We start from the raw sequence: 12,681 nt of genomic DNA, 5'->3' as shown, positions 1-12,681 counted from the left end.
AAATTAAACTGTTGCTAAACTCGCCGTACGTCTACTAGGGTAGCCAGTAGAGGAAGTTATACAAGAGGATCCAAAATAATACAAAATCACACCCGGGATTTGAACTTATGTCCTAAAACTATTTTGAACTTTCTTTGCCACTTTATTTAGTAGAAATTTGCCTTCCGGGATTCAACAGTGTAAATTTATCAAAAAAATAATTATTTATGCTCTACTTGCACATTATAATTTTTCAACAAAAAGGATTCAGTCCAACCCCTTTCTTCAACTTAGCTACACCTCTGGATCTAGCCGAAACATATTTTCCGAAAGTAGTATACGTATTCTTTATTTGAAAAAAAAGAAAAAAGACTAAAGATAAAAAGTGGAAAAGGAAAAGCGTAGAATGTGAAACAAAGTAGAGTAGTAAAATCTTTTTCTTTGTACAGAAAAGGCGATCAAAACAAGCTATGATTAACAGAGAAAAGCTGTGGAAAAATCCTTTGAAATATTCGTTAGAGTTTTTAAGGGAAAACAAAGAGAAGTGACATCCCTTTTGACTTTTAACTTTTACAGAACGATGTGCACCAAACGAAGAGTTTGCCAAATTTGGTCTAATAAAGCTGACGTCTTCTGTCGTGCCACCATCTCCACCTATCAACCAAAAAAGCAATAGGAATAAAGCTAAGTCAAAAGACATTTAAAGATTTGATATGATCGTAACATATACATCCTTAAATAAAAGGGGGCTTGGTTGTTAATTCGGAAATAATTATTTGTTTTAGAAATTTGTATGTTTGGAAATTAAAAAAAAAGTGTACATTTGAGGTGGAAAGGATGTAATTAGGTGACGTACCAGTAGAAATCCCATCTGGGTCGGACTTTAGACATACGGTTTACGCCATGCGGGTAATCGGATACAGCCCGCTTTGTGTTTTGGAAAGCACAGCAACCAATGGAGTAAATTCCAATGAGGAAAACGAGCATGACAATATTAAGAACAGATATCTTTTGCCAATCTCTTCTAACATCTTCAAGAACTCCAGCTTTGCAAGAGTCACATTCATAGCACAGCAAATTCGGGTCATTATTCCAAAGGTAACAATCCGGGTCTTGTGACACTGTTGTCAATCCATAGTTGCATGCTGTTGGTGGCTTGCAACACCCTGACTGTGAAAATACATTAAAAAGATAAATTAGTGTATATCAAATAGAGATGCGTTTAAAGACGCAAAATAGTTAATAATATTTTAAGTAAAATATGGACACATTTTTGTACCTTTTTGGAGAGTTGGCATATTATTGTTTCCCACAATATTATACACAACACAATTCCTTCTAATTTGCAAACAGTGATTCGCCTACCAAGAAAAAGAATCCTCCTCTCCCCTCCCCACCCAACCTCCACTCTGAAGAGGGGAAGTGACAAAATGAATATAGTAGTAGCAATAAAGAAAGAGGTAAAAGCTTTTTCTTCATGACTAAATGAGCTTGTCCAACCAATTCAAAATAAAATAAAAATAGAGAACGGATAATTTCGTTTGTTTCTTGGATGTACTATTATTTTAGTATACGAAGTTGTAATTTGGTTAAGAAGACACAACCACCGTTGTTTCCTCTTTCTTTTCTAAGTTACATGTACAATTCCTTTTTTCTTTTTTTAAGAAGTGAAGGAAAAGGGCACTTTCATAAACCATGTTGAATTTTAGACCACTAAGTTTTCATAAACCATATATTAGAATTAGACCACCAAATTTGTCAAATAATAAAGAAAAAACGCATGTACAAGTTGTTGGTAATAAAAGAGTTACCTGGATAGGAGTCAAATCTTTGGTAAGATAATCATAGGGACTCCAAGTAATAACAGTAGCACAAGTCTTGGAACCTAAAATACAAGCCCTAATAGTCATCCAATATTGAGGATCCTTAATTCTCTTCTTCAACCATGTTGAGTAATTGTCAAGATGATACTCTTTGTACACTTTCCCAGGCACATCAACCACACCACCTTGGCTTGTTACCACAAAACCAAACACAGTTAACCCCATCAATGTTCCTATGAGGAACAACATGACAAAAAGATATAGCCAAAGTGCCCATGCAACATGGAAACAAGCTCCTATGAAACCAGCCAATGAAACTATGAGGATTATGAAACCTAGAAACAAGAGTGGTGTTTGGAGGAATTTTTCACATGTTGTACTGCTCCTTGCCATCCATAATCCAGCTCCTATGATTGGAATTGATGCTAACAGTGTGAAAAGATTCAAGAAACCTATCACTGTGTTGCTGAATCTATACATGTTCTTTTAGCTACTTAATTCACTAGCTTCTAAGTTTCTCTTTAGTGTGTGTGTGTGTGTGTTTTTGAAGGAATGTCTTAGTGAGTTATTTGTACGTGGGGGTTGGTGGGTTTCTTTATGGTGTTGGGTTTTTCTTTCTTGTGCTGGCTTGTTCAGCTTTCCGTATTAGCTTTAATTTCAAGGGGAGGCAAATTGTTTCAAATAGAAGAACCTTATGGACGTGAGTATATATGAACATCCGTTTATTACTTTACGGGGAATAAGGAATATTTTTATTTGGATAACAGTGACTGACCAAGATTTGCATTTCTTAGCTATGAAGTAAATCTCACATAATGTAGTGGTAAATACTTGATAAAATTGTCACATTCTATGTTTGAAGAATCTGCCCTCAGAGACATTGAAAAAGTTCGAACACATAGGAGTAATGGTGAAATTTTTTGTTAAAAAATATATGACATATATATATATATATATATATATATATATATATATATATATATATATATATATATATATATATATATATCTGCCCTCAGAGACATTGAAAAAGTTCGAACACATAGGAGTAATGGTGAGAAATTTTGTTAAACATGTTTCATATAATAAATATATATATATATATATATATATATATATATATATATATTATTAGCTATGAAATATATATAATTTATCACTAAATCGTTCATAGCTAACAGAATATTTTGATAATCTATCGATAATATGTCGCTAAGTAGGATTAACGATAAACTTTACTGTTTAGCTACAGAATTTGTTCATCTCTAATTCATGCTACCTATATATTTTTGTATAATTTGACAATACTTTAACAAATGTGTAGCAAAATCAAAAATTATTTATAGATTTGTTTGACCAGCTTATTAGCTTACCCAAACACCCTTTTGACCGCAGGGGCGGATTTATAGCCCCAATCATGGGGCACGTGAACCCATGGTCTTACCATCAAACTATGTATTTTATGTAACTATTTTCTATAACTAGTCTAATATTATTTGTTGGCACCCATACTCCAAAACTATTAAATGGTGCATTTGGCTGAATATTGGATTATTTACCCTAAGGAATAAGGATCGAATTCTCATTTAATACTTTTTTCCGACTTTTTTTAGTGGTGCACCCATGTTTAAGAATTCCTAGATCCGTCTTGACCGGGCATGCACGCATTCCTAAAGAGGAAAGTACAATACTTGATCAAAAATTCAGTTTTCTTTCAAGGAAAGGCAGAGCTAGTATATAAATTAGTTTGATTATACTAATCCATTACGAAAGATATATAATCATCTTATTAATAAATGTAATAATCGAACGCCATATACTCCAAAAAGTTATCACAGACAAAAAAAAGAGTATATAAATGTCTTAGGTCGATCATTTTTAGTTCCTTTATTACTAAGTAACTAAACGAGGAGCTAGGAAGTAGGCATCAAATTCACTCAAATTGCTCAAAGCAAGGAAAGCATAAGGGACCATTCAGTCAATTCAAAAATTAAAAGCTAGTAATAAGGGCCCCCATTATTGCCTCCTTTTTAAAAGCATAATGAGAAGAAGAATTAGCCTACGTATTTTTGTATATATCCAAGTGAAGTGGGAATGGAATAATTCAAAAATAAATCTCTCTTATCTTCTCTTTGCCTTTGTTTTCAGATTCTGGTTCTCTTTTTCAGCTCCACTAATTCTTAGGGCCCATATTGTCGTAGAGAATTGTTTTTAGGTAGTACTATATATTAAGCTTTTCTATAGTTTAGTCAAGTAAGCGTACTCAAGGCTGCAAATGGTGGATAACCTTTCTAGATATTTAAATTTTAAAATAGATATTCTTTTAAGCTTTTGATACTAAAGATGCTTTCCGTCTATTTCCTAACACCACCAAGTGTTTTATTATGTTCATCGACGAATGTAGTTAGGTAGTTGCAAATTTTTCAATCTTTTAAGTTCGAGCCTGAAGAAAACACAGTAGAAAGTATTTATTATTAGGGGCTACCCAACACATGTAGATCATATTTTATAAGGTTCAAATTTGGATGTAAAAGAATCCAAAACTTTAACCTATAATGTTCAAATGCTAAATTTATCTCTGATCCAGCGTGAATCCATATATTAGTCAAGCCAGTCATGAATTTTGGGTACATGATATATACTTAAAGCGAAAAATAGTATTTCAATATGATATTGCAGCATCGTTATATGGGTGAAATGGTACTAAGGTAATGTCCTATTTCATCACGAAAGTAAAAGCTATAAAGTAAACGAGTATTCAAGTCCTAGTAGAATGTTCCTACTAATCAACTATTGGTTCATCCGACGAACCGAAGAAACAAAGAAGATTCTATTATCTACAATCGGCGATCTATATAACTATGTATTTGACTAATCATGCAAATTAGAGCTATTGTCAAATGTATAAGATCGTGCATGACAACTTATGGAGTATATATCTTCTGAAACATTGTTTGATTATATACAGGGGCGGATCTACCTTATGAGATAGGGGTATCACGGCACCCGTTCGCTTCGCTAAAATTCTTACTATGTACATAATATCTCTGTGAAGAAACGTATATATGGATAGAGTGGCACCTAGAAATCACAAAATAAAAGTGGGTGCCATTGGTTCAGTTGAGCCATAGGGCCTCACCTTTTTTCCTTCTTTTTCGGCTCTTTCTCTCCTTTTATTACTTGCTAAGTCTCTCTTCTTCATTTTTTTTAAACTTTCGGTCCTCGTTTTGTTTCTATCATTATACCTTACTTTATGAACAATTATTTTCTATAGGTAATTTGAATTGATTTTAATTAGCATATAATTTTTTTATTTTTAATAAAACGATATTAATTTATATATTGCAATATAATTTGAGCAATATCTTCTATTGAGTTTTGAAAAAAATTAAATGGCTTGATTGATAGTCGTTTGAGTCGAATATCATAGGTTGAATGTTGAAGGTTTTTCTTCGAAAATAATTGTCATATAACTCAACAACTAAGATGGAAAAATAAACAAAGAACAATACAAGTAAATTAATCTAATCAAACAAAGAATATATAGTGTAGTTAAGCTACTCTGTAAGCAAATATTTATATTTGAGGCACTCTTTCATGAAATATTATCTTTCTTTTAAATTTTTATTTAGAATTTGTTTAAATTAAGCGTTAAAAATTTAAACTAAAATCAAACTTATTTGCTTTGTGAATGAAAGACCTATTCAAATTAACCAAAAACTTAGCGAACCGACCCATTATTCCTAATCTGTCTTTGTAGCTACTGACATATATACTTTATGCATAACATGGTGGCACCCGCAACCTTCGAATCCTGGATCCGCCTCTGATTATATATTGGACTAAATTTTTGAAGATGGAGTTTCAATTTTGAAAAAGTGGTTTTATACTTTTTCAAGCCAAGTAAAATTATATTTTTCCTTCACAAAAATATAATAGTTTTTCAAGTGAAATGCATGTCTAAACATAATTTTAATTATCAAACATCTTTTTGTCAACTTAATTTTTTTTGAAAGAATTCCAGTTCTCATTTTTTTAATGTCCAAACGCCTAACAATTAGAAAACTAGAATGTATTTTTGTTTTCAAAAACAATAAACGAACTAAAAGCAAACAATAATGGGTACATTGCTGTCAAACGAGGCCCGCTAGTAGACCATAAATAACAGGGGAAAATTGGTTGGGTGGGTCACTTGTTGGGCCGGCTATTAGAGTTTTAGCTATATTCTAAATTATAATGGCAAAGTATTCACGAGTCTGATTAAACTAACATTTTTGCCTCCAACTAAAACATGGAATACAACTCAAACAATCGGTAGTATAGTTCGAAGTCCCAGGAACACTTCCTGATTTTTTAACCTTTACTAGTGTACAATCCAAGAACAATTCTTGGAGTTTAAAATAATTGGGATCAAACCTTCATGGGTGAAATAATGTGAAAAGGGATCCAAACCCCAGTAATTGTTGCTAAGGATTGTTTCCTCTATGGTACATCTTTTGAACTCAAGGATAATATTTTATAGTTTCACCTTGTGGAAGTTAGAATTCCATAATTGTGTCATGGAGTTCAAAACAACATATCTTCGAGTGAAACAATGTGAACACGATTCAAAACCTAGTAATCATTGCTTGGGTTTGAACCTATACAAGTTTGAATCCCAATAATTATTGCTGGAGTTTGAACTTATGAATATTCGAAATTTAGTAAAGTGTGTATTTGGGATTATTCTTGTAGAGAATTTTTGGACTCCAGTATATTATATTTGAATTTCATTTGTAGAATGTTTGAAATACAATATAGATTTTTGGAGTTCCTCCGTATTTTAGATAGGGGTGCTTTTTAGGCAACTTTGCCAATACAATTGAAAGGACGTTCAAACTCTAATAATCGACCCAAAAGTGACTATTTATCAATTTTAAGCAAATAACAGTGATTGGTTACTGTCAAAGGGCAGGTGGGTTTTGGATAGGGCCGTGTCATTTTTTAATTGGATCAGTGCATCATAATTCGGAAGGTTGGTTTTTGGCATTATAGCTTTTGTGTTAGTATAGTGAAAGCATTATGATTTTTCTATTACAAATCAAAGTTATGTAACTTTGATGAAAAAATTTACAATTGTGTGACCTTCCACGAAATTTATTCGGCTTTTACATTTAGGATGTCCACTCACTTAGACCTCGACCCATATTATTGCAATATTTTTTTGTTTGATCTTCAACTTTTTTGCACTTTAAGCTACAATGCGAATTTATTAATTGGGTGAATTGTGTTATGAATTATTATAGTGTTTAGATGTTTGACAGTTTTCTTGTGGATTTGTATAGATATGTGTAGAAAACGGATCAGATAAACTCTCTTGATCTGGATCGTATGAGCTTAGTTTGCCTTCTTCAAACAAGAAGTGAAGTTTTCTATTAACAAAAGGAAATAGTTTACCGGCTCTCTCTCTCTCTAAAACTCTCTGACTTATCTCTACCCTTGATCTCACTTCATCAAATGTCGACAACTGACCCCACACCGTACAACCACCGTACCCACCAGATCCATCTATTGCTCCAATGACAAATCAACAACCTAACACCAACTCCTCCACCCTCCCTCCTACAATGGTCACAATAGCACCCACAACGGCTAGTGACCCAACACCCATTTCCACTAGCACCACCAATGAAACCACCAGAAACCCAACACCCAAAACTAATAACACCATCTCATCTGTCAAAGATCCAATTTTTTCACCCCAACCTAAAGTTTCCTCCAATTTCGACAAACTAAATCGAGGAAGAAACCAAATCAGTGAAATCGAAAACACCAAAATCCTTTCCCAAAAAACTGAAACCACCAAAACTCCCAATACCCAACTAGAACAATACCAAAATAAACAACCCCTGACGACTATCAACATGCAAAAAGGAATTCCGTTTAATGCTAGCAGTAAAATTGAAGACCCCCAAAATAGTAGGATGCAAATGGTGTCAAAACCAACATTCGCAGCTATGGTTCAAGATATACTCCCCAAATTGAATGTAGGAGAACCAACTACTGAGATCCAACATGGCTTGGTAAGCCTGCTGTCTTCTTCTTGGTACGGGACTATTTAATTAATCTTGCCAAAGAGTGTAAGTTTACTATTATTGGAAACTTTTTATGGGGAGGGGGGGAGGGAACCAACTATGAAAAATATTAAGAAAGTCTTTTCTTGGAAATTCCATCTCACTACCCCCATAAAGATTGCTTATTTTGATCCCTAGCATGTTTATATCGATCGTAAAAATGAAGTAGACTACAATCATATCTTCTTCAAAGAATATATTAATATTGGGGATGCACCTATGAAAACTTTGAAATGGACTACGGATTTCAAGTCGGAAGAGGAAACATCTATTGTTCCAGTTACCACCAACTTCTATGGCACTTATTTAACTGGCAAACTATAGGCAGAATGATAAGAGAAGTGGGGACTGATGTGGCCCCTGATCAAGCCACGTATTCAAATTCAAGAGGTAATGTTGCAAAAATTAAAGTTGAAATTGACCTTCTAAAATCAAGAACTGATCAGATATGGCTTAGCTTCAAAAGATTAGATGGTTCTGATGATAGAAAATGGGTAGACATCAAGTATGAAAAAGTTCCTAGTTATTGCCTTTACTGCAAGATGCAAGGTCACCTTGAGAGAAAATGAAGAAATAAGACCAGAGATGAGAGGATCAAAGCTCAAAGGGAACAACTAAAAGAGATAAAATTAAGAATGATGTGGACGCCATAAGGGAGAAGGATTTTTAGACATTAAAGAGTAAAAGAGGACTAAAAATCAGGAATGATATACCAAACAACAAGCTACGGAAGAGAATGTGAACAAGAACATTCAATCCCCGGCCAAAGATGACAGAGATCCAAAGAAGCTAACACAACCTATTGAGCAACCCCAAATTAACAACAATCAGAGGAAGGATCCCATCAAAACATTTAACAGGTACAAAGGTATTAATATTAATGAAAATATCACTGATAATCATATACATACAATGATGGAAGTGTCAGGAAAAGGAAAGCAGAAGGTTGGAGAAGAGAATAACTAACATCAACAGGTTACTGATGTCAATAAGAAGAAGAAGAAGAAGAAGAAGAAGAAAAGAAGCAAGAAGAAACAATTCCAAAATTCAGAGAATATCAATGAGACCAAGGCTCAACAAGAAGAACAAAATAGCAACAAAAAGGATATTGCTGAAGGTAATAGTACTATAATTGCAATCAAGAAAGTCGTGCAACACATAAAAACTGGTGAACAACAAACTAATAGTACACGATAGAAAGTTGCTCACCAAGACAATGATACCACCAGTAATATGGACCCTGCTTAGGTAATTGATCCTAGTGGAGGTTATTTTAATTACCTAAAACTTATAAGTGAATCTAGCTTAGAGGAAGACAAGAACAGTGGGCCAGAATATGATGGGAATCAACCTGATTATTCTGTTGAAGAAAAAGAAGAGTTCTCAGAAGACTTGTATTATGTTGAGGAGAACATCTATACAGACAATGAAGATTACGCTAGTGTGATCAATTAAGAAGACTTGAGTGAGGACCAAAACACCAGAATTATTGAAAGAATTAATGATACTGGCCAAACCAACATGAACAATGAAACTGATGAAGACAATAGTGATGCCAATGTTGACAAATTAGTGGAAACTTTCTGCTCTCAAACCTTGGTAAAGGTTACCTTAGAATTTGACAAGAGTATTGGTAATCTCCAACTATCCCCTAGAGGTAGGGGAAGAGGTAGATATGCTAAGTAAAGTGGCAGACAACAAAATAGAGAAAGGGGTGGCAGAAACTCTAGACAAATGCCTATGACTCAATCACAGGAAAAACAACTCACCAACTAATCTTATGATTAAGTCTCTTTTTTTGGAATAATAGAAGCATCCATTCAAAAGGTTCTTTTGAGAGACTTCAACAACTCATCAGATCTTAACACTTTCCTTTTATTGCCCTTTATGAACCTTTCTACAAGGTCGATAAACTGGACAAGTACAGAAGGCTCTTTGACTTTAGTAATGCTTATTCCAATAGTAATAGCCAGATATGGTTTTTTTGGGATGATACTCTGGAATGTCAAGGTTATTAAAGAAGATGAGCAACAAGTTACAATCCTTATCTCTTCTGTGTGTGTCAATGTGATGATGTCCAAAGAGAAGGGTTATGGGATAGTTTGAAGAATATTGCTAATAAATATTCATTGCCTTAGTACATTGCTGTAGATTTCAATTTTTTCACTGACCCGTCGAGAAAAGGGGGGGAAACCCTCATAGAATCTCAAAAAGTATTCCTTTCCACCAATGCATTATGAATTGTGATCTTATAGATCCTGGTTATTTAGGATCACCTTATACTTGGTGTAATGGATGGTGCCCTGACAAAAGAATTTGGAAAAGGCTTGATAGAGTTCTAGTCAATCATGAATGAATAAATCTATTTGATTCAACTAGTGTTAACCACTTGATCAGGACTGGATTTGATCACTCCCCTCTTTTTATCACTGCCAACAATAGCCAGAAAAAATATATCAAGTACTTCAGATTTTTGGACTTCTGGACAGAAGAACCTTATTTTCATTCAATGGTTTAAATATCTTGGAATAGTGATGTTCATGGATCTCATATGTGGAGATTCCATTTAAAATTGAAAAATACTTGCAAAATTCTATCAGAATGGTCAAGGAATACTGTGGGCAACATTTTGTATTAGGTCAAAGATCTTGAGGCTAACTTGGAAACTACTATTATTATTGATAACTTTGAGAATAATAGAGCAACTTTGAACCTTGCTAATTTTCTTTTGATTAGAGCTTATAAGAAGGAAGAACCCTTCTGGAAACAATAGTCTGGAGTAAAATGGTGTGTGGAGGATGAAGTTAACTCCAAGTTTTTTCACTCTGTGGTTAATGGAAGGAAAAAGAGATTGACCCTTAAGAAGATGAAAAAGGACGATGATGATTGGATAGAAGGGGATGATGATATTGCAAATAAGGCTGTGGATTTCTTCCAAAAACAATTCACTAGAGAAGAGCAATATCCTGATTTCTCCATCTTAAACTGCATTCCTAAACTAATCACTGATAAGGACAACAATATGCTTACTGCTACTCCCACCATGGATGAAGTATAGGTTATAGTTTTCTCAATATGTCCTCAAGCTTACTGGGCCCAGATGGAATCTCAGAGAAGTTTTATCAATCTTATTGGAAAATTATTAAGAATGATTTACTTCTTATGATCCTTGATTTTTTTTGCAGGTACACCAATCCTAAGAGCTCTCACTCACACCTGTCTAGTTTAATCCCTAAAGTGGAATGCCCTTAAATATGTACAAAACTAAGACCTATAAGTCTCAGTAATATTTCATTCAAGATTATTTCCAAATTGGTCAATCAGAGATTAAGCCCTTTGATGTAGAAACTGATCACTCCTAATTAAACAGGTTTTATTAAGGGCGGATCTATCGCTGAAAATATCTTGCTTACACAAGATATGGTCCATAATATCCACAAACCATCTTCAAGTGAAAATGTTATGATCAAATTGGATATGACCAAGGCATATGACAGGGTTAACTGGTATTATTTGTGTCAAGTACTTAGAAAAATAGATTTTTCTGAATGCTGGATATATGATATGCAGATTAATGACTACTGTTTGGTACTCTATTAATATAAATAGAGAAAGTCATAGTTTTTTCAAATCTAGTAGAGAAATTAAATAGGGGGCCCTCTTTCTCCATCCCGTTTTGTTATTGGTGACAAATTGTTATCTAGATTACTAAATAATATGATAGATTCAGGTTTCATTCCTTACTTTTGCGAAAAAAGGGTCCTAACATTACTCATTTGTGTTATGCAGATGATACTACCATGTTCTGTTCTTGTAATTCTGTGTCTTTGGACATGGTGATGACCAACCTTGGACTCTATGAAAACGTTTCTTGCCAGTTGATCAACAAAATCAAATCTGATTTTTATGTATCCTTCAGAGAAGATGATCCCAAAGTTACTGATATTCAAAGGATCACTGGTTATTCTTTATGACCCTTCCATGTAATCTATCTTGGTTGTCCTATATACCTTGGGAGGAAAAAGGTTATCTACTTCAACAGTATGGTGGCCAAAATTTCTAACAAACTCCAGGGTTGGCATGGGAAACTCCTCTCCCACGGATGAAAAGCAGTGTTGATCAAGTTTCTTATCCAGTCTATGCCTATCCACATCCTCTCGGTAGTTCAACCCCCCAAAAACACTCTGGATCAAATTCACAAGATTGTGGCTAACGTTTTTTTAGGGTAAACATTAGCAAGAGCAAAAGGCATTGGAATGCTTGGAAAGACCTATGTTTTCCAGTCCTTGAACAAGGAGTTGGATTTAGAGCTCTCCAGAATGTTTGTAAAGCTTTCTCTGCCAAACTTTGGTGGAATTGTAGAACTCAAAACAATATGCTCGAGGCTTTCTTTACGTCTAAATACTGCAAAAGATCACATCATGTGGCAAAGAAGTGGAACTATGGGCACTCCTATAACTGGAGAAGACTTATGAACATCAAGATAGATATTGAACCTCATATCTTCAGGAAAATTGGCAATGGTGATGTCTCATTCTAGTGGGATAATTGGACTGGTCTTGGTCCTCTTGCCAATGTTATTCAACTGGAAAGGGCTTCTAGACGTATTAAAATAAAGGATTTCATCCAAGATGGGACATGGAATCATTATAAACTTATTAACTATTTGTCTGTAAATATTGTCAATACCATTGAGAAGGTGGATATTACTGGAAGTGGCAAAGATTGTCCTTACTGGCTACCTGAAAATACTGGACTTTTTTCTA

At 34.1% G+C, this 12,681-nt stretch overlaps 1 protein-coding gene and 1 long non-coding RNA gene across 2 annotated transcripts; one reads left to right on the top strand and one right to left on the bottom strand.

Annotated features, from left to right (window-relative positions):
* Positions 1-388: 388 nt before the first annotated feature.
* LOC107814665 (tetraspanin-6) lies at positions 389-2,450 on the bottom strand. Its single transcript, XM_016640113.2, has 3 exons — positions 1,791-2,450; positions 836-1,149; positions 389-633 (listed from the first exon to the last, which is right to left on the bottom strand). Exons 1-3 carry the CDS (start codon positions 2,280-2,282, stop codon positions 594-596), a joined length of 846 nt encoding a protein of 281 aa, XP_016495599.1. The 5' UTR covers positions 2,283-2,450; the 3' UTR covers positions 389-593.
* Positions 2,451-6,882: 4,432 nt separating this feature from the next.
* Positions 6,883-12,681, top strand: LOC107814664 (uncharacterized). The gene is made up of 2 exons (XR_012698074.1): positions 6,883-7,864; positions 11,705-12,681. It is a non-coding gene; the product is annotated as an uncharacterized LOC107814664 (long non-coding RNA).

This window comes from Nicotiana tabacum, chromosome 13, assembly GCF_000715075.1.
Source record: "Nicotiana tabacum cultivar K326 chromosome 13, ASM71507v2, whole genome shotgun sequence".
NCBI lineage: Eukaryota > Viridiplantae > Streptophyta > Magnoliopsida > Solanales > Solanaceae > Nicotiana > Nicotiana tabacum.
The sequence above is the reverse complement of the archived record's forward strand: the minus strand, read 5'-3'. Positions and strand labels throughout refer to the sequence as shown.